Source organism: Capra hircus, assembly GCF_001704415.2.
Source record: "Capra hircus breed San Clemente chromosome X unlocalized genomic scaffold, ASM170441v1, whole genome shotgun sequence".
NCBI classification, from domain to species: Eukaryota; Metazoa; Chordata; class Mammalia; order Artiodactyla; family Bovidae; genus Capra; species Capra hircus.
In genome coordinates, this window is record NW_017189516.1 from 4,145,157 (window position 1) to 4,168,760 (window position 23,604).

A 23,604-nucleotide genomic window follows, 5' to 3' on the forward strand; every position below is an offset into this window, starting at 1 on the left:
CTAATGATTATTGCTTAGTACAGTTAAGTATACGAATGGCTATCTCTTAAGAGTGAAAACACAAGAACACTGGTGGTTGTATTGCTCTAATTCATATTCTGTGGCACTGAGAATGAAGTCACTTGCCTAATGCAACACTAAACAAAATGACTTCAGTACAGTTTTGTTGATGTCTCACTGTACTCTGTTTAAATTATCAGTAATAAAAAACAGTTTATTTCCATGTTTCCCTTTAGAGTACTCATTGGCAAAGTAGCCATTTAATTGCTCCTACCCACTTCAAGTTAGCAGATTCAGTTTTTAAACCCAGACATCCTTTGAGTCATACTCTGTGCTAGGAAAAAAGATGCACAGACTTTCAAAAAGGAATGGGATTATAGTACAGGGCTGCAATTTTTTTCATCCAATCAAACTTAAGCTGTCTATAATTACAACCAATAGTGTACTGACTTAGAGGGTCAGACACAAAGCAGAGAAAATGGGAGACAAAAAAGGTGAAAAATACCATTAATACCAATAGGGAAAGAACAACCAAACAAAGAAAAAATGGAAAAGAGAGCCAGATCAAGACTCAAGTCTCATCAAAGGCCTCGATATTCCTGTTAACCATTAATCATATTTGTTTGAATCTCTGTACATGTTGGTTATGCTACTGTGTGGAACAATGAATTTTAAGAATTGGTTTTTGGAGGGTAAAATAGAATTATAGAATGTCAAAATTGGAAGAACATTTAGGGACCAAATAGTTAATGCATCTCACTTATAGATGGGCAAAGTCAACTCCAGAGACCGAAGGGAACTTGTTAAATACTGCTCAGTAATTTTTTAGTAGAATTAGTAGGTTACTGACTTTCAGGTTGTAGCTCCTTAAAAAGGGAGCCAGTAAATCACTTGCTCTCAAAAAGTACTGCTTTAAAAAAAATCAGAATTTCTGGGTTACCTGTGAAAAATAAAGATTCTTGGGTCCCACTTCAGATCTACTGAATCAGAATTTTAAAGGTAAGTCATAACAACCTGCATTTGAACAAACTTTACAATTGCTCTAATACACGAAGGTGTTGAAAAGTACTGCCCTAGACGTTACCTCAAGCCTTTATACTGAGACTGCACACTAAAAAAAGTCTTTCCAGATATTTAAAAGAAACAAAGCGGTAGTGGACCTGAAATGCTGTTAGAATTCCCATGGTAACTGTACAGTGTAGGGCTCAACCAATAGGGATAAGGAAAGCTCCAGCAGCCAAGCACGCTTGGGAAGCTGCAGCTGGTAGAACAGTCTAGTAGAGGGCCGGCACTTCAGCTGGCTGCTAGGCTTCTAATGTCCTTTTTGTGTTACACAGGCAAGCTTATAGTAGATTGAAAGTGAAAGTGAAGTCGCTCAGTCGTGTCCGACTCTTTGGGACCCCATGGACTGTAGCCTATCAGGCTCCTCCGTCTACGGGATTTTCCAGGCAAGAGTGCTGGAGTGGATTGCCATTTCCTTCTCCAGGGGAATCTTCCCGACCCATGAATCGAACCCGGGTCTCCCGCATTGCAGGCAGACGCTTTACCGTCTGAGCCACCAGGGAAGCCCAGTAGATTACAGTAGTTCCTTAAGTTTAACTTTTCTGGCAAGACACAAATTCTGAAAACGTGGGCCTCTGTGTATCACCATTTTATCATCCTCCACTCCTAGTTTTTTCCTGGTTCTATCACTCACTCAAATTCTGCATGGAATCCCTATGGGCTCCCGGAAGACGCGAGAACCAAACATCCCTAGCCTCACCCGTCTGTCAGGTTCGGTCAAGCAGCCACGGTGACGCAAAGGGTTAACGAGCGGTGAGCTGCAGAGCGGCAGGGAGCAAAGCCAATCATGTGTTTAAGCGGGCCCGTACGTCTGGTGTGGCGGGGCCTGGACGTAGAGTGCAAAAGGGAAGAGGTGGAAGCCAGGCGGTGAGAGGGCAGAGGGGGTTAGAGGTTGCGAGGAGGCGGGACGACGGGGAGAGCACAGGAGCTTTGGCCGTTTCTCCCTGCTCTTTATCCGTAGGGATCGGTAGCTGCGGGGACAGCCCGGGGCCTGGTGTATGGCCACGGAGTTACGGTGTCCGGACTCCATGCCCTGTCACAATCAGCAAGTAAACTCTGCCTCGACCCAAAACCCTGAGCCGCAGCAAGCTGGAGACCTGATCCCGGCCCACGCTGGGGGAAACAGCGATTCCGCGGCCAAGCTGACTCTTCTCAGCGGGCACGCCCATTCTAGCGTACCGGCTGAGCGGGACCCTCAGGCCTCCGGTGGCGCCACCTTAAACTCAGAAAACATCGGTGGCGCTGGCAACTATGACGCTCCACCCAGCGATTCCCTCCTAGGGGACTGCGAAGTCTCCCGGCAGATCGGGGCGCAGCTTAAGCTCCTGCCAATGAATGATCAGATCCGGGAGCTGCAGACTATCATCAGGGACAAGTAAGCCAGAGCGGAAGGGGTAGGGGAGGTGGAGGGTCTCGCGGGGGTGGGCAGGGATTGGAAGTGAAATTGGCTAAGGTTCTTGGCGTTGGGAAGCTAGTCTGTTGGGATGTGGGCAGGGCCTTTTCTTTGAGGGGCGGTGTCACATGACACAGGCCTTCTACTCTCTTTCCCGGTACCGGTGCTTAACGTCGCTTTGTGTAGGGAGGAAGCATTTTAGGTAACCTCCGGTTTCCTCTTTATCTCGAGTCATTCCTCAGTCATTCGAATGACTGATTCCTCATTCATTCGTTCGAATGACTGAATGACTAATTCCTCAGTCATTCGAATCAGGTAAACGTGCTATCTGCTCTGTGCCTCTTCACGTGGGCAGCAACAATTTCTGGGTTATGGGTTTAACCACGTTGAACAGATACAGGGCAGATAGCATAGCTCTTTCACTTCATAACGTTTAACAGACTCCCAAATTGTTTCCTTGTCTCCAGTTTTTCTTTCTTCTACATGTTCCCCCGAATTACTGAACAATTAATCTTCTTAATATACTGCTTTGATTAGCTAACTGCCCTACTCAGCAGCCTTCTTTGGTTTCTCCGAGCCTACCAAATAAAGTCAGGATACTTAGATGGACATTAAGGCCCTTCTTCATGGTTCCTAGGAACAGTTCTGAAACATCCCAACTTCTGCTCGCACCTGGAATTCTCTTTACTATTCCTCTGTGTTCAAATCCTACCTATTCTTTAACATTAAATGTCTACCTCTGCCAAGAAGCTTTCCTTCAATCATTCTTCCTTGCTAATCTTTCCTGGCCTTTTTAATGCAAGATTCACCATCTGTTTTGTATGTTGTTGTTTTACTTTTATCTCACTTATTCAATTTTAAGCTCCTTGAGGGTAGAAATTTTATCTTTTACATGTTTGAATTCCAGCTATGTCTTTCAAGCAATTGTCACTCAATTACTAAAAGTTCTTTGTAGCTCTTAAAGTTATATTTGTGAAAGTACTGTTTAAGGGTTTTTAATTAATCAGTGTTGAAAACTGTGGTCTTGTGAACTAATAAAGCTCTTTCACTTAAGAGTGATCTTAAAAAGTAGGAGGCATAGATTTGGCAGTTGTAGTGGGAACTGAAATAAAACTTATCTGTAAAAAAGAAAATAGGATGATTCTTGTTTCTATACAGCAAGAGTTACTGACCTTGTGTCTTGGACCTGTGCTGTCTTGGACCTTGTGTTGCACCTGTAGATGAGCCTCAGGGCTTTAGCAAACCTTCAGAAACTATCTGGCAAATGTTATTTGTATGTCTGTTTGTAATTTTTTTAAAATAACATCTTTATTGAGCTATATTTATGTACTTACAGTACATCTTTTAAAGTGTACAATCCAATGGGTTTAAAATATGTTCATTACTTTGTAACCATCACCACATTAAATTTTAGATTGTTTTTATCACCTCAGTAAGAAAGCCCATACCCATGAGCAGTCACTCCCCATTTCCCTCCAACCTACCAAGAGCCCTAGACAATCACTAAACTACTTTCTGTCTCTATTGGTGTGCCTATTCTGGACATTTCCTATAAATGGAATCATACAACATGTGGCCTTTTGTGACTAGTTTCTTTTATTTTATTTAGCCTGGTGTTTTCAAGCTTTACCCATCTTCTATCAATACACTATTTCTTTTTTGGCTAAGTAATATTTCACTGTTATGGATATACCACATTTTGTTTATCCATTCATCAGGTGATGGACATTTGGGTGGTTTGGTTTCCATTTTTTGGCTAATATCAATAATGCTACTATGAACATTTGCACATGTCTTTTTATGGGATGAAGATTCCTTTGCTCTCATCAGATTTCACAATTTTTATAAAACTTGGAGAGGGAATGGCATTCAGTATTCATATATGACTATATGACAGTATCAATACCTGATTTTACTTCATTACTCAGAAAAGCCTGGGTGGTATAGTAAACCTGGGCCTAAGCAAAATCTTTTTTTTCTTCTTCTGAAATTTGGAAGGAGACAGCAGGATCCAGAGTGATCTTAGGGAAAGATGCTTAGCATCTCTGTGCTTCAGCTTTATTATTTGTAAAATGAGTAAGTTCATAATATCTCATGAAACTCCAAGGAGGCTAGAGCAAGATACTGTCTATGAACATTTGTTATAAATTCTGAAGAGCTATGTGCATTTGAGGCATTTTAAGCCTTCATGTTTAGATTTATGCATGGTTCAGATTGCATAAGCGCTGGTTTTTTCAGCTATTGGGAGACAGTAAAGGGAATTTAACTGTATGTAGAATTCACATTCTTTTTAAAAACATTTTGTTGGAGTATAATTGCCTTATAATGTTGTGCTAGTTTCTACTGTACCACAAAATGAGTCAGTTATACATATACTTATGTCCCCCTTTTTTAGTTTTTCTTCTTATTTAGGTCACCACAGAGCATTGAGTAGAGTTCCCTGTGCTATATATTAGGTTCTCATTAATTATCTATTTTGTACATAGTAGTGTATAAATGTCAATCCCAGTCTCCCACTTTCTCCCACCCTCCCTTCCCCACTTGGTATTGATAAGTTTGTTCTCTACATCTATGTTTCTATTTCTGCTTTGCATAATCAAAGCTGCAGTAGTCAAGGCACTATGGTACTGGTACAAAAACAGAAATATAGATCAATGGAACAGAATAGAAAGTACAGAGTTAAACTCATGCACCAATGGTCAAGTAACCTATGACAAAGGAGGCAAGATTATACAGTGGAGAAAAGACAGTTTTTTTTCAGTAAGTGGTGCTAGGAAAACTCTACTGCTCCATGTAAAAGAATGAAATTAGAATACTCCATAACACCATGCACAAAAATAAATAGATTAAAGACCTAAATGTAAGGCTGGACACTGTGAAACTGTTATAGGAAACTATAGGCAGAACACTCTAAGTTACGTAGCAAGATCTTTTTTGACCCATCTCCTCAAGTAATGAAAATAAAAACAAAAATAAATGAGACTTAATTGAATTCGAAAGCTTTGCACGTCTGTAAAGCAATTTTCCTTCAGTTAAAAGAATTAAAAAAAAAACCCACTATGTCTGTGTTTCTACTGCTGCCCTGCAAATACTTTCATTAGTATCATCTTTCTACATTCCATATATATACATTAATATGATATTTATCTTTTTCTTTCTGACTTACTTCACTCTGTAGAATAGGCTATAGGTTCATCTACCTCATTAGAACTGACTCAAATGCATACCTTTTTATGGCTGAGTAATATTCCATTGTATATATGTACCACAGCTTCTTTATCCATTCATCTGTCAATGGACATCTAGGTTGCTTCCATGTTCTAGGTATTGTAAATAGTGCTGATGTGAACATTGAGGTACATGTGTCTTTTTCAATTTTGGTTTCCTCAGAGTATATGCCTAGGAGTGGGTTGATGGGTTATATGGGCTCAGTAAAGGACAGAAATGGTATGGACCTAACAGAAGCAGAAGATATTAAGAAGAGGTGGCAAGAATACACAGAAGAACTGTACAAAAAAGGTCTTCATGGCCCAGATAATCACGATGGTGTGATCACTCACCTAGAGCCAGATATCCTGGGATGCAAAGTCAAGTGGGCCTTAGAAAGCATCACTACGAACAAAGCTAGTGGAGATGATGAAATCTCAATTGAGTTATTTCAAATCCTAAAGATGATGCTGTGAAAGTGCTGCACTCAATATGCCAGCAAATTTGGAAAACTCAGCAGTGGCCACAGGACTGGAAAAGGTCAGTTTTCATTCCATTCCCTAAGAAAGGCAATGCCAAAGAATGCTCACACTACTGCACAATTGCACTCATCTCACACGCTAGTAAAGTAATGCTCAAAATTCTCCAAGCCAGGCTTCAACAGTGCATGAACCGTGAACTTCCTGATGTTCAAGCTGGTTTTAGAAAAGGCAGAGGAACCAGAGATCAAATTGCCAACATCCGCTGGATCGTGGAAAAAGCAAGAGAGTTCCAGAAAAACATCCATTTCTGCTTTATTGACTATGCCAAAGCCTTTGACTGTGTGGATCACAATAAACTGTGGAAGATTCTGAAAGAGATGGAAATATCAGACCATCTGACCTGCCTCTTGAGGAACCTGTGTGCAGGTAAGGAAGCAACAGTTAGAACTGAACATGGAACAACAGACTGGTTCCAAATAAAAGAGTACGTCAAAGCTGTATATTGTCACTATGCTTATTTAACTTACATACAGAGTATATCACACGAAATACTGGGCTGGATGAAGCACAAGCTGAAATCAAGATTTCCGGGAGAAATATCAATAACCTCAGATATTCAGATGATACCACCCTTATGGCAGAAAGTAAGAACTAAAAAGCCTCTTGATGAAAGTGAAAGAGGAGAGTGAAAAAGTTGGGTTAAAGCTCAGCTTTCTGAAAACAAAGATCATGGCATCTGGTCCCATTACTTCATGGCAAATAGATGGAGAAACAGCGGAAACTGTGGCAGACTATTTTTTTGAGTTCCAGTATTACTGCAGATGGTGATTGCAGCTATGAAATTAAAAGACGCTTGCTCCTTGGAAGAAAAGTTCTGACCAACCTAGACAGCATATTCAAAAGCAGAGACATTACTTTGCCAACAAAAGTCCGTCTAGTTAAGGCTATGATTTTCCCATTAGTCATGTAGGGATGTGAGAGTTGGACTATAAAGAAAGCTGAGTGCAGAAGAATTGATGCTTTTGAGCTGTTACCTGTTGTTACTTTTGGACCATTTAAGTAAATCCTTCTAAATAAATCTGAATGCTTGTGTGTGTGTGTACAGTTATTAAAATGATTTTTCTTATAAAGAGGCGAGGTTTTCAAGTTTATTTTGAATAGATAAGTAGCAGGTTGATGTACGGCAAAACCAATAAAATATTGTAAATTAACCTCCAATTAAAATAAATAAATTAAAAAAAAGGAAAAAAGTAGCAGATAGTGATCAAATGGCAGTTTCTGCTGTAGATATTGAAGTTGTAATTGCCCCAGGAAAGGATGTCTTCAAAATACTAGAGAATTCTTCTAGTGGTGGTAGTAGTAGTAGTAGCAGCAACAGCAAAGTAGTTAGTAGTAGTAGTGAGGTCTAGTAAGAAGAGAGGAGATCTCTACTTGAAGTCTTAATTTTTTCATATTATAAAACATTCGTCTCATAGTTCCATATGTTGTGGATGATAAGTAAATGCCTATTGGCCCATTTTGAAAGAAAGGTCAGAGATTTCTCCTGATTTCATCTTGGTTTGGGTCTGCTTTGAGATGCCCATGTTTTAAACTATGTACAATTGCTGTAGCTTCTCTGGAAACTTTACAGTGCTTTATACACTGTCTTAAGTAGGGAAGAGTCCGATTTACTAAATCCACATTGAAGTGAGGATATGGTTTCTGGTGTGGTTCTCATTCTTTTGTTGTTTCACTGTAAACTATTTTTTTTTTTAATGGTATCTTTGGCTTTCATTTTGTTACTACAGGTGTGTGGCACATTTGTTGGCAAAGTGTCAGGATAAGCTGACACTTTTCTCAGATATGGTTAGGTCTGCATTATTAATCCTATTTGGAGTTCACAGAACTTAAAAGGTTCTCAACATTAATTAGATTTCTGTGCTTTGAATTATGAGTGCCTGGATAGCACTGTTTAAATATTTGAATATATTATACAATAATCCAGGGGTGTGTGTCAGTGTGTTTGTTGTTTTGTGATGATCTTGTATTAGATTTTATTTGGGAAAGTTATCAGATACAAAATGATTAAAATGTCTCTCAAAACTTTGTTTACAGTATGATAGATTTTTTTTAAAAGAATGGTTTTGAGACAGAAGTGAATAGAGTTGTGATTTTAAACCAAGTGTATGGAGTGAATAAGACCTGGGGTCTGGTTTACATTAAAACATCTTTATTAACACATGTTTTAGTCCAGTGTTGGGTCTAAAATAGGGGCCTAGAGATTATATGCAACTTGATTGATCTAACAGGAAATATCTGCTTAATGAAACTCTGGTGTTAAGAATGTAAAGGATTTAGATGTGGATATTGAAGACCACTGTGGGTTTTGTTCAAAATGCAACCAACTTACTGTATTCTAGCTTCACTTTAACTTCTAAATTGATTCAAAGTAAATGGAATGAGTCTGAAGTCTGTCAAAAACAGCAGTGTATAGGTTAGTAATTACTGTTTATAGTGGGATGACTTTGAGTTTTACTGGAAGTTAAATAACTATCAGGAGATGATAGTTCTTATTAGGTTCTCACATTGTGTACTTTTTTTGGAATGTAGAGAAATGTTTATCATGCAAAAGTTGTCAACTGAAGCTGATATTTTTAAGGAGAGTGTGAAGATGTTAAAATGTTTCATTCTAAAGTAAAATAATGAATTTGAGTAACTCCAATCACTTAACCTAATATAACTTTTCTTTGTAATATATTTATATGTAACTGATCAGAAATTAAAGATAAGTATTTCAGGTGTATTCTCAAAATATATTACTAGATATTTTTTCAAGACTTTTCTTAACGAATCCAGACTTTTCTACCCTATTGAAAAACTGTGTTCTGGCTGCTTAGACAAGTTTGCGTAGGTCTACCAAACAGGGTAGTAGTCTTCAGTATTTTTTTTTTTTTTGTAGTTCACTGACTTTTACTTCTTTGACAAGCATGTTGTGAAGACTTATAGAAATGAAAGGTGCTGATATAATAGTATATTTTCATTTGAAAACCACAATACATAAAATAAAGCCTGTTTTATTTATTTATTTATTTTGGTTGTGCTGGGTCTTCATTGCTGTGTAGGCTTTTTTCTAGTTGCAGTGAGTGGAGGCTACTCTGTAGCTGCTGTGCAGGGGTTTCTCATTACAGTGGCTTCTCTTGTTGTGGAGCATGAGCTTTAGGGTGTGTGGGCTTCAGTAGTTGTGTCACACTGGCTCAGTAGTTGTGGCTGCTAGGCCCAGGAGCACAGGCGCAATAGTTATGGCACATGGGCTTAGTTGCTCCGCTGCATGTGGGATCTTCCCGGATCAGGGATTGAACTGGTGTTTCCTGCCCTGGCAGGCAGTTCTTTACCACTGGGCCACCAGGGGAGCCCCTAAAGCCTGTTTTAAATGAGCTCTCTGTGTGTAGTCATGTGGATAGAGTTTTCTGAGTTTAGGGAGTATTTATATATAAAGAATACAGACATAGACCTATATTCTTGCAATTATTTTAGAGAGTTAGTATCTGTAATAATGAAAGAACTGTGGTTACTAAAAGAAACCTAACTCCATTTGTGTAAGGGATATTTCATTGCTTTCTCCTGTCAGAGAAAGTAAATGCAGCCTGAAAAAGAGCTGTGATTAATGGTATACTGAGATAATATATGCTCACATATGCCATTTTGAGGCTATGTTGGGGAATATTTTAGGTATGCAATGGGCAGGCAGATGGGGATTTTTAAGTATAGAAACTGTAAATCAGTCAGATCATTTAAGTTACATGAGAGAAGGAGGAGGAACAATAACAGATTTTTACAAAAGAAAAAAATGTCAGCCTTATAACATTTCCCTTTATGCTGTTTAACAGTTTGTGGGTAGGTGCAACCCTGGATTATTATTACTTGGGTACCTCAGGATCTGAAAATACTGACAGAAGGAATTGTACAGGAAATTGGTAGAAAGATCCATGGAATAAGCTATTTGATTGAAAAATGGAACAGTTTATCAATAGTTTGAGAAAGAGGTCTTGTTGATTAGGTTATGTGTTCTTGGAAGCAATAACAAAAATAGAGGATTAACTTGTTTGTACAGTTCTCATTCCAAAAAGAATTGGAGGCAAAGTAGACAGTTACTTATGTTGGTAATAAGGATTTTAAATTGGGGTGAGTGGTGCATGAGAATGGGGAGAACCTGGTTTTCTTACTGCAATTTTTTTTTCTTAACTTGAGCTCTGGATATGCTGCCATTTTCCAGGAGAAACTTGTTCATCTCCTGGTTGAAAAGTATATACTTGAGCAGTTCAGTGGGAGACTACATGATCTTTTCAATTTCTGTCTCTAATGATATCATATGAGCATTTTCAATAATATTTATGAAGTCATTCCATTTAAGTTCCTGTGTCCTAGTGAAAAATAGCATGTCTCAATAATAGTCTGTTACAGGTAAGCTTTTATCATGTAATAGATTTTAATATTCATGTTACTATATATATGTTAAGTAATATTTCACTTTAAAGCTCTAATCTAGACTAAAACTTGTACTTTTTTTTTTTTTAGGACAGCCAGTAGAGGGGACTTCATGTTTTCTGCGGATCGTTTGGTAGGTGGATGGAGGCTTTCAATCTTCATTTCATTGTTGTTCCTAGTGTTATAATCATAGTAGCCCAAGGGGCTTTTTGTTTGAGAACATTCTGGGGTTGAGAGAGATGGTACCAAGTAACATCTTGCTAGACTTTGCAAGTGTTGTTTCTACTTTTGCATTAAAACTCTGCCTCAATCCCATTCACCTCAAATCATTGTCTACAAACTCACTGTCTATAGTTCTGATGTACCACTGCTTTTCAAGTGGATCTTGGTAACTTGATCCTGAGTCTTAAATACCTCTTCTTAGGTCAGTGAAGTGATGTAAATTAAAAGGAAACCAAAGATGTAAAGAGAGCTAGTAGTTACCCTTGTAGTGTCCATAGAATGCACAAAAGCTAATAGCTATCTTATAGTTTACATGGAGATGGATATCTATTTTGCCTCTTATTTTCTGTAGTACCTTCACGTGTGGATACTGTCTACACTTAGGGAATTCCTGTTAAGAATTGACCAAGCCCAGTTCTGTTTAGCTAGTGTCATCTGAGAGGATCTCAGGCCAAATTGGGCTGTCTTAGGTAAGCCCTGTTTATTTCTTGTGTGTGTATCTAAGTTTGTTTAGTGCTTGGAATGAGGTTGACACATGTTCTACTGTGGTTCCTAGTATTCATCACTTTGTGAAACATACATTGAACTCGTGTGAGTCAGACACTGTGCCAGACTGTGTTGTAGGTGGGAGGAGATTCAGTGGTAAAGCATAGAGACATGGTCCCTGATCTTGTGTGGTTTACAGTATAAATACTGTTCTCATTGTTTAGTCTGGGAAAGAAAGAAAAGTGACTTATTAAGCTTATAGTTATAACCAGATAGTAGAAGATAGATTATTAAAGGAAATGTGATGATGTTGGGTGGGGGGAGGTATGAAACTCTGCATTTTTCCTAGGGAAATCTTTATTCCAAAAGAGTGTAGACAGCACATATTCTACTTTTGACTTTTATGTATTCTTGGTTCAAAGGCCACTTCTAATTGAGCTTTCAGGGGCAGTAAAAATCCTTGGATTGCATCAAGATAAATGTAGTTGACATTCTTGGAGTGATAGGTTATTCTTTTTGCTTTTATCAAACCAAAGGGTTCAAGACAGTTGTGTCAGTGGCTGCTGTGGGGGAAAACAGAGATCTTGGTGTTCACTGTAGAAAATGATTTCTCTCTCTTTCTTTCTTTTGCTCTCCATGTGCCATTTTCCTATAGAACATAGGAATTAAGATCATGGTTATTATAAAATGCTTGCCTGAAAGGGCAGGCATTATGTCTTAGTCAAATGAGATAATAAGGACCCAGGGCAAAATTCACCTGAGTGGATGGTAATTTTGGACCTCTCTGTTCTCTGCAGTTGGTTTGAAGGTCCTGATATTGGGGGTGCAAAGTGTGGAAGGTCAGTTGTGGTTGTGGTAGGGACTGGAGCTGTTGAGGTTTCTGATGATGGGAATTTCTAGTATACTGTCTCTTCTAGCACAAGGGTCCTGTTATAGTTGACATTAATTCTGTCCTGAATTTGTCAGGATTGGCTTCCTGGCACTCAGGTTTTGAATTTTAACTCTTGATAAGAGGTTATACTCTTCTGGTTTATGTTCTCCTGTAAAGCTTGGACACACTAATTCTTGTCCCAAAGTTGGAGGAGATGGGCAGGTGGTAAGACTCTTTAGAGGAGTATTACTAGAAGGAAAACAAGGCTCTTCAAAGAAAATGATCTTCTTCTTTCTTTGTACTTTGCTCATAAGAAACATTAATCTCCACAGATGATGGTGGCTAGAGGTGAGTATGCACACACACACACACACAGTATTCATGAGGTTCCTGGACCCTCTGGTACTCCAGGTTGACACAGTGCAGCCCATTTAACATTTATCATTTTAACGGCAGCAGGGTGTTTTGTTGTGAAAACAGAGCTGTTCTTAATCAGTAATGTAATACTGATTGGAGAAAATGTGCTCTACAGACTCAGCACTGCCTTTTTGTAGTGGCCTCTGGATGTTCATAGGAATATCTGATGGGTTTTGAAGGATATTCCTTGTAGTTCTGATGGATTCTTTGCTCTGTGCACATTAAGATCATTAGGAGCTTTTTTTTTTTAAGCTGGGAAGTCCTAATACATTCAACTGTATCCTACTTCAAGCTCAGTAAATTGGTTCAGTTCCATCCACTCATTTATTTCCTCCTAAGAAATTCAGGATTTATTTTGCATCATGGTGGGCCTTTGCTAAAAAGCATCCAACTTAATAATTTCAAAGTACTAAACAAGGCAAAGCAGTTCCCGGTGGGCACTATTTCCAGAGTTACCAGAAGTGTATTATGTCCAAGTGTTCCTGCCATGATTCTTGCACTTGCTGTGGTTTTGCATTTCTCATAATATAGCCTGGACTAACTGAATGAGAATCAAAAGGCATACTTGAGCCTTTTAGTGACAATCACATGCCTCACCAAGGTTGGATACCTGGCAGCAAGCAGCTTGACATTTGGTTCTATCTCTGAATCTAACAGAAAATCTAACAGTTCCAGGAAAACATCTACTTCTGCTTTATTGACTATGCCAAAGCCTTTGACTGTGTGGATCACAAAAAAATGTGAAAAATTCTTCAAGAGATGGGAATACCAGACCACTTGACCTGCCTCCTGAGAAATCTGTATCCAAATCAAGAAGCAACGATTAGAACTGGACATGGAACAACAGACTGGTTCCAAATTGAGAAAGGAATATGTCAGGGCTGTATATTGTCACCCTGCTTATTTAACTTATATGCGGAGTACATCATGCAAAATTCTGTGCTGGATGAAGCATAAGTGGGAATTAAGATTGCCGGGAGAAATATCAATAACCTCAGATATGCAGATGACACCGCCGTTATGGTAGAAAGCAAAGAGAAACTAAAGAGCCTCTTGATGAAAGTGAAAGAGGAGAGTGAAAAAGTTGACTTAAAACTCAACATTCAGGCATTGAAACATGTATACTATCATGTAAGAATCGAATCACCAGTCTATGTCTGATGCAGGATACAGCATGCTTGGGGCTGGTGCATGGGGATGACCCAGAGGGATGTTGTGGGGAGGGAGGTGGGAGGGGGGTTCATATTGGGATCGCATGTACACCCATGGTGGATTCAGGTCAATGTATGTCGAAACCAATACAGTATTGTAAAGTAAAATAAAGTAAAAATTAAAAAAAAATAAAGAGCATCTACAAATCCAAAAAATAAAAAATAATTAATACTTAAAAAAAATAAAACTCAACATTCAGAAAACGAAGATCATGGCATCCAGTCCCATCACTTCTTGGAAAATAGATAGGGAAACTGGAAACAGTGACAGACTTTAATTTTTGGGGCTCCAAAATCACTGCAGATGGTGACTGCAGCCATGAAATTAAGAGATGCTTACTCCTTGGAAGGAAAGTTATGACCAACCTAGACAGCATATTAGAAAGCAGAGACATTACTTTGCCAACAAAGCTCCGTCTAGTCAAAGCTATGGTTTTTCTAGTAGTCATGTGTGGATGTAAGAGTTGGACTATAAAGAAGGCTGAGTGCTGAAGAATTTATGCTTTTGAACTGTGGTGTTGGAGAAGACTCTTGAGAGTCCCCTGGACGGCAAGGAGATCTAACCAGTCCATCCTAAAGGAAATCAGTCCTGAATATTCATTGGAAGGACTGATGCTGAAGCAAAAATTCTAATACTTTGGCCACCTGATGCGAAGAGCTGACTCATTTGAAAAGACCCTGATGCTGGGAAAGATTGAAGAAGGGAACAGAGGATGAGATGGTTGGATGGCATCACCAACTCAATGGACATGAGTTTGAGTAAACTCCGGGAGTTGGTGATAGACAGAGAGGACTGGTGTGCTGCAGTCCATGGGGTCACGAAGAGTAGGACACTACTGAGAGACTGAAGTGAACTGAACTGAATCTAACACATGATAGGGTCTCCCTTCCTACTACTATAAGTTAAATCCTTGCCTAGTATGTTGCTGACTTTTTGCCTGGTGTTAAACTCCTGAGGCTAACAGATAACAGGAGATTCTTAACAAGGTTTCAAATTATTCTTCCTTTGACTCTCTAGATCAGACTTGTTGTGGAAGAGGGATTGAATCAGCTGCCGTATAAAGAATGCATGGTGACCACTCCAACAGGTAATCAGGGCTGTTACTCACATATTCTCATAAAAATTCTGGGGTGGAATTGGGGGAAAATGAGAAGAAAGCAGTCTGAGTAAATCAGTATGCAAAATGAGGCATCTGCATGGAGCTGTTCTTCTAAACAACTTAAATTTGGGGACATTTAGTAAAGAAATTTATGTGAATGACTTTTGTTAATAGTTTGCTTGTCAGTTTAAGTTAAAGGTTAATAAATATTCTTCAGCATTCGGATGTTACCTTTGATGATGGCACATTGGGACCAGAGCTAAGAATTGCTGTCAACTTAACTTCACTTTGTGAGGAAGATGCATGTGTTAACAAATGAGTGGGGTGGTTTAGCAATAGAAACTCCAGGTAAAAGAAAGAAAAGTAAAAAAGAAAAATGATGAGGATTGGAGAAGAGGATTTAGATTTGTTCTGCTCTAACAGAGAGCAGTCAAGGATCCCTATTTTAGGGATATAAAATTCTGATATGGTTCTTTATTAAATAATGGAAACTGTTATATCCAAAGGTTGATTTTGTGAAAATTAGGGACTAATCTTGCTGCAGCAAAATTGATACAAATTCGGTCTGAGACCAAGGCATGAATGTGTCTTGATAATTACTTCAGTCTTTCTCTTCTGCTTTTAAACACAGAATGCAGGTTAATAAAAGTGGACAGGAATAAGGAGGCTCTCTGCTGTGGCTCGGCAGTGGGCTCTTAGTTTGAATTTATGGGGTTTCTAGCATTCTTGGAATGCAACAATTCTCCTCTGAATTCAATTTAAGAAACGTGTATGTGAATATCATGCTATCATAAGGTTTATTCCTGCTCGATGAAGTCTACCTCACCCAATTATTCCCACAGGCTTCTTATGAAGAATTAACTATGAAAAATCATGACTCTTCCTATTGCTTTCACAGGGAACCTAAGATGTTATACAGTATGTTTGGACCATAGATACTTTATTAAATAAATAGTTGCTCCAATGATGAAAAATAAATTATTTGGTTTTATTCCCCAACAGGGTACAAGTATGAAGGAGTGAAATTTGAAAAGGGAAATTGTGGGGTCAGCATAATGAGAAGCGGTAGGTTTGTGTATGTGTGACTTTGTCTCTTTGCATTCTTAGATACAGTTGCTGTTTTCTGAGAGGCAGGCTTGTCTCCTGAGCTTACATCTCACAACCTGTGTTGTCTATCCTCATAGTGCCTTTGAATCATGGCCCATGTGTTGCCGAGTTTGGCTAATTTTAACTGCAGAGCATTTTCCCTAGTGGTATGTCCCCATGGGCAAGCCAGCTTTGAAAAATTCAGAGGAGAGTGGAAGAATAGGAGGATGTAATGATACTATGGATAGAGTACGTAATAGCACAAATTCAGACCTGTAGAACTTTGAGCACTCAACTAGAGAAAATCTTTGTTCTGATTTTTAAATTTCTTTTGTGAGGAACAGTCGTACCCTGTCAGGAGCTGGACTGAATGGCTTGTTTAATATTTTTAGTTTTATGTTTGATGAGTATGTGATTATGTAGGCAAAAGAACTTAACTGTGATTAACTCTAGGTATTTCCAATTGCTAGTCTTATGTGTTTGTGTTTGAGTCCAACCAATTGCCCTTGTAAATTAACCTTTGTGCAGCAAAATCACATGCCTGTAACTACCTGTTACATGGGGATGATTATTTCCATTCAGCAACTTAATTAATTAATTATTCTTTGTACAAGATCCAGGGTATGGTAGAATCCCCACTTGCTTGCATTGGAAACAGATGGATTTTTTTCCCTTTGGCTGAACCTTGTACATGTGGGATCTTAGTTGCCCTCCCAGGGACTGAACCCATGCCCCCTGCACTGGGAGTGTGGAGTCTTAATCTCTGGACCACCAAGAAAGTCCCTTGATTTTTTTTTTCACATATAAACATTTCCATTGCTCCTCTGGCTATGAAGTTCTGTTTGTGAACAACTGGATATTTCAAATAAAATAGGAGCTTTATGCTCCTTTTTTTTAAAAAATAGAAAGTAGCTCTTAAGTAATGATAGGATTTTCAGAACAATGCTGTTCAACCTTTTAAAACTGGTAAAGACAATGGAGATGGACTTTTAAGGCACAGTTTCTTCTGTTTTAGTCCAGCTTCTGCCTTAAAGGCAACAGCATGGTCCTCGCACCCCTAGTGTATACCAGATGACCTTGGAGTGATGCATAGAGAGGATGTTTTTAACTTTAGTAGCTCTTGGTTTATTTCCATATCTATTAGAAAGAAACTTTCTATATTTCATTACTGATGTACAGTTTCCTCTTAAATATAAACAAAAATAATAAATTTAAAGAAAAATATTAAGTAAATAACTGTACAAGAAGAATTTTGATGTGGCCTAAAATCTTGAAGATGATGTGAGAATGACTGACTTTTAGCAAACACTTCCTTAAATGAATTCAGACTCAAAAATACCTTTACCTTCAGAAACCAAGGGGATGATGGTGGTTTTGGTCTGGATCTCTGGGGAAGAGGGAACAGCATATTACTTTTTCACTGTTTGCCAGCCAAGCCTCTGCCACTGAAGTCATTGCTGGGGCTACATGATATCTCTTGATGTCAGCTTGATCTAAATGGAGAGCCTTTGATCTACAGCCCTCATTCTTCCATAATATTTTATATTTTTGTCTGATGAAAGTAATACAGTGTCCTTAAAATAATATAATTAAAATGTTCCTGATAAAGAAAAGTTCAGAGAACAGCTTAAACGCTTTATTACCTGTAATCATGGAAGCATGACAACTCTAAAACTTGTAAGCCAGCAGTAAAATTAGCTTATCCTAGTTTCATTGACCAGCCCTTAATCTAGTTTCATTGACCTGAACTAAGTATAAAATCATATTTTATCAGAAGTGAAAGCTGTTAGCTTAAGAAGAATTGCTTCCATTTTGATAGTGTCTTTATTGTGTTAATAATAATCACAAGCTCTACTTTGGCTTATTCTCAGACTTTCACTCTATCTACTCTTAATCACTCTTTCTTTTTTATTTCCTACTTCAAGGTGAGGCGATGGAACAAGGTTTACGAGACTGCTGTCGATCCATACGAATTGGAAAGATCCTGATTCAGAGTGATGAGGAGACACAAAGAGCCAAAGTATATTATGCCAAGTTCCCCCCAGACATTTACAGAAGAAAAGTCCTTCTGATGTATCCAATTCTCAGTGAGTTGCTTGCATTTAATTTGTAACCTTTGATTAGGGTTAAAATTCAGTTTAGTGCCTACCTTCTAGGTACCCCTCTTTAAAAATGAAACTGTTTCTAAATGTGTTCTTTTTTTGTTTTTCTCAGTTGGATTTGGAGTTGCCCTGGGCAGTTCTCTGGGGAATTTTTATTGTGTAATAAGAAAATATGCATTAGTCAAACTTTATTAGCTCCAAAAAGCTTTATTTTAAGATAACAGATTGAAGCAAAAGATTTAATGAGGCAAAATATATAGAACACAAAATATATATTGAAATATGTCCCTTTTCTAGCTCAGAGTATAGCAATGATTTTCTCAAGGATTTATTCTCTTTGGAGGTAATATTTTTTTCTCCTATTCTAGTCTTTTCCTATGCTTGCTCAGATCCTAGAGTTGGGGGTAGCAGGTGGGTATTACATTTGATATCTCAAATACTGAATGAATTTAGGGCTTGTGCATTTGAAAGCTGAAAAGTACATGGGTTATGTCTGTTGTTGAAAATAACATCATTTATAAAAAACGGGCATCTTCAAATGAAACTTTATCTAGGAGTATCTTATGTTAGATTACTAAACTGCTTTTCCTTTGAAACAACTTCAAAGATATTTTGAGATGATTGTTAAAGTTGCCAATGCATTTGATTTTCATTTGATTTCAGGTACTGGAAATACTGTAATTGAAGCTGTAAAAGTTCTCATAGAACATGGAGTTCAACCTAGTGTTATTATCCTTCTCAGTCTGTTCTCCACTCCTCATGGTGAGTTTAACAAGAGGCAGCAACTGGGGCTCTGAATAGTCATGGAGTGGTTAAGTGTGCATCTGTCCAACCATTCATCCTGAAGAAAAGTTCATTTGCTTTCACATTAGTTCCTAACTGAATTTTGATAATTATAACCTGTGTTTGTCATCTCTAAGCTTAATTGTAATACTTTACACCATTCAACCATTCTAATGTTCAAATTCAAATGGAAAAGTATGAATTAACCACACTGAAGGGATTTGCAATTGTTTTCATAGTTACCCTGTTTGAGTAGAGCTTGCCGGTGGCTGAAAGGTCCCTATTTCTCCTGGCTCCCCACCTGAGCCTGAGAAATGCTCTCAAACAACAAGAAAATCAAGGTTCTAGCTAGCCCTGTGGTCTTTCTGAAGTAAGCTTTGTAGTATGAAGCAAAGAGCAGAAGTTTTTAAACCTAGACTTTTGCTCAAAGAGCATGATGAAAGAATTTGTGTTCTCCATTTCCTGAGAGAGGTAAGCCTAATTTAAGACACTGGGTTTCTTTGCCATATAAGCTAAGACAATTATGAAAGTATCCTAAAAAAAATCATAAAGGCATGTAGAAATTCAGTGTTTAGGATAGTCATTGGAGAGACTATCATTTTCATGTAAGAAAAAATTTGAAAGTATATAAGTGACTTACTTGGAAATAGTTAAATATACAGTTGACCCTTGAACAATGTGAGTTTGAACTGTGTGGATCAACTTATATGTGGATATTTTTCAGTAGTAAATACTATAGTACAACACAATCCATGGTTGGTTGAATTCATGTATGTAGAGGAACTACAGATACAGAAGGCTGACTATAAGTTATATGTGGATTAGCCTCCAATGTTGTTCAAGGATCAACTGTATGTAATATTGAAAACTGTTAAGTCATGTTTTTGAAAAAAATATTTAATGATGTCAGAAAATCTAAATGTAAGAGCAGAATGAACAATAGCTTTAGTGAGACTGACCACTCAGGCATCACCACAGTTTTCTATTGACTTTCAGAACTATGAGTTAGGCTGCAGACTTTTTTAAGGGTCAGAAAAAGACTGACTTTAGCTTTACATATAGGAAGATCATATCCAGGACCTGCTTACAGTTTTTGTCACGTTTGATCAATCTATTTTTAGCAACTTTATTGAGATATAATAGACATATTTAAAATGTAAAATTTGATATGTTTTGACATCATTGCAACAATAAAAATTTTGGTCTATCAAAATAACAGAAACACAACAGCATTAGAATAGGATAAAATGTCATCACCAATTTTAGAGATGACTAATCCAGTACTTTGGCCACCTCATGCGAAAAGTTGACTCATTGGAAAAGACTCTGATGCTGGGAGGGATTGGGGGCAGGAGGGGAAGGGGACGACAGAGGATGAGATGGCTGGATGGCATCACTGACTGAATGGATGTGAGTCTGAGTGAACTCTGGGAGTTGGTGACGGACAGGGAGGCCTGGCGTGCTCTGATTCATGGGGTCACAAAGAGTCGGACACGACTGAGTGACTGAACTGAACTGAATACAAATTATTATGACTACCAAAATCAGACTTGGGTTTAACATGAAACCTAATAAGTCTTTCCTCAACATGAGAGGCTAGACAGATGCACAATACTAATTCAATTTTTATTTTAAATTAATAGTGGTTATCTTAGGGTGATGGAATTCTAAGTGACTTACGTTAGTTTTTAACCTTTTTTTTTTTGTATTTTCCAAATGTTCTACAATAAATTTGTATTTGTTTCATAAGAAAGAGAAATGTGTTGCTTCTAGTTAGAGCATTTCCTCATTTCCAAAGTTTCCGTATCTCAGTCAACCATGAAGAGGCTACAGAGAAACCACTTGAGAGAGTCACACTTAGTAGGCCATTGATTATTTTGCTGTTTCATAATGAAAAATTACCTGTAGTTCAAATGTTGATGGTTATAAAGGCTGTTTTGCTTGGTCATCTGTCTATATAACAGAGGTAGCATTGTAAATTTTGAGATCACCAAATAATTATTGGGTTTTCTGTCTTTGGGAGTAGAAAAGTAACTGTGTTAGTTCTTATATTTTTTATTTATTTTTATTTTTTACTTTACAATATTGTATTGGTTTTGCCCTACATTGACATGAATCCATTGACATGAATCCACCATGGGTGTACATGTGTTCCTCATCCTGAACCTCCTCCCACCTCCCTCTCCGTCCCATCCCTCTGGGTCATCCCAGTACACCAGCCCCGAGCACCCTGTATCATGCAACGAACCTGGACTGGCGATTCGTTTCACATATGATAATTTATATGTTTCAATGCCACTCTCCCAAATCATCCTGCCCTCGCCCTCTCCCACAGAGTCCAAAAGACTGTTTTATACATCTGTGTCTCTTTTGCTGTCTCGCATACAGGCTTATTGTTACCATTTTTCTAAATTCCAAACTAACACATATATATATATATTTATATATATATGCGTTAGTAGAATAGGATACTCATTCTTTGACATTATAGATGAAAAAATCTTATTCTGCAGCATCCTTGCTATGGCTTTTTAGTTTGACTGTGATCCAAGCTAGTCCCTGTCCTTTCCTCCTCCACCTCCTCCCCTCCCAGGCTAGAGTTATAAATTCTCAAAAAGTAGCTTTCTGTGATATAACAAAAAAGTATTTGCACTTGTTTCAACAGTGTTCCAATTGAGAAACCATCATCTAATGTATGATCCTGTTTCCAGAAGGACTATATTCTCTCTATCAGCTGCCTTTAAAATAAAACAAATAAGACTCATTAGGGGAAAAGTTGCTATAACTGAATATATTTTTCATGTATTGAATACAAAACAGTTTGATTCTTAGAATTTATTAATGAATGGGTGGAAACAGTCTGACTACTATAAAAACTTTTCAGGTATCAGAAATTATATAAATAAGAGATTAACCAAGTCTAACTATTTGTCCAAAGGTTATTGCTCTGTGTCTTCTGTCAGTAGTAGACCTGCTGACTGACCATAAAATTACTGAATTCCAGGTAATGTTATAAAAAAAAAATCCCACCATAATGACAATTTTTCTTTTATTTTTGAAGGTGCCAAATCAATCATTCAAGAGTTTCCAGAGATCACAATTTTAACTACTGAAGTTCATCCTGTTGCACCTACACATTTTGGACAGAAATACTTTGGAACAGACTAAGTTATTGAAGGAAAATTATTCTTATATGTAATATTACAGTTATGTTTTGAGTTATGTGTAATATTACAGTTATGTTTGGCTAATTCACTTAAGGGATGACATAGAAAATTGTGTTAAAGATACTTTGTAATGTTTGGAAGCAGGTATAGTAAAAAGGAAATAGTTGAGTTTTTTTTTATTATGATTATTTAGTTGTTTCTTGACTGTTGGTACCAAATTCAACAATGAAACACATACAACTCTGAAAATGCTTTAATAATGCTCTTATACAAATTGCTGATCCCTCAGTGCATTGACACTGTTCCCTAATTTATGAATCTCAGGTTAGAGATTGCTTGCAGCCACAAACAAAACCCAAATGGAATTCAGTTCATTGGCCCACTATAGTTTGGATTTTGTTTAGTTTGCTTTTAGTTCTAGGGAGATTTCATGTATGTGACTGTTGTTACCTTCCCCTACTCTTTACTTTGTGGTACTATACATGTTGGTAACTTGGAGAGAATGAAAAAAGAATACCTCCTAGAATTTTACATTTCCACTAATATCCTCACTCAATTGCCACTCAGTTGGCACTCTTCAGTCAAGCCATTATGTTCTTCGTGGCTCGTTTCCTACCCTGTGCATTGTTGGTAGGTGCCTTGTTAGTATAATGCAGTGAAGAGGATGGTGGGGCATTTCCAGTACTGGAACTGTGACATTAATTTACTTAGTTTGAGCCAGGGATATCTGGATGCTGACAAAGGAGGGCTAAATAGTGTTAATGGTATTGATGCACTAGAAATAAATTAGTTGGTGGTGGTTTTTCTGAGATATGGGAGGAAAGATGGTTTCTTGCTGAGTTTATGGCCAATAAGTAAATTAAAATGCTTCATTTTTCACTTGGATGTTTCTACTAAAAGTCTTTGATTTGGAGCTTAGTTATTTTGCATGTTTGTCAGTTACAGTTGTATTAAAATAGGAAAAATACCTTGATATTAAAAAAACCCCTAAGATTTATGTGTGTTCATATTCAGGCTCCTGAAAAGAAGAGAAATCATCTTAGAAATCGACGTTCACATTCTGAAACTTGCTTGTAAAACCCTGATCTCATTTTACATTGATATTAAAACATTTTAACAGTGGTGGCTGGTTGATTACTTGATTATTTATACTCCCATAGCCCCATAGGCAGCTGTTGTGGCTTCTGTTTAAAACAAACAAACAAACAAAAACGGAAAAGAGCGGCAGGCAGTTTCTTAGAAAGAACCAAAGCTGATAGAAGTCAGCAAAGATTTGGGAAAAGGAAGAAAAACTGTTATAGAATGGATTACATTTTCCCTTTGGAGTCTAGAAGCACTTCACTATATTTTTCCTTTATTTTTGAATACTGTCATAACAAACCAAGATTAATAGATTACCCATATTACGGTTCTTCCAAGGCAAATGTTGCCTTCATATTCTTATCATCTATACTTGTCAGTTAAGTATTTTGATACAATGTGGATTTCCTTTTTTCCTGATTAGCAGAAGCTGTAACTGAAGCGCGTTAAAACCAAAATCTTTCTCTCCTT

General features: G+C 37.7%; 1 protein-coding gene across 1 annotated transcript; it reads left to right on the forward strand.

The window, feature by feature from the left end:
* The first annotated feature begins 1,903 nt into the window (after positions 1 to 1,903).
* Positions 1,904 to 23,176, forward strand: UPRT (uracil phosphoribosyltransferase homolog). The gene is made up of 7 exons (XM_005700612.3): positions 1,904 to 2,437; positions 10,699 to 10,741; positions 14,834 to 14,903; positions 15,918 to 15,980; positions 17,927 to 18,088; positions 18,767 to 18,865; positions 21,948 to 23,176. The coding sequence occupies exons 1-7, from the start codon at positions 2,061 to 2,063 to the stop codon at positions 22,052 to 22,054; spliced, it is 921 nt and encodes a 306-aa protein (XP_005700669.1). The 5' UTR covers positions 1,904 to 2,060; the 3' UTR covers positions 22,055 to 23,176.
* Positions 23,177 to 23,604: the final 428 nt, after the last annotated feature.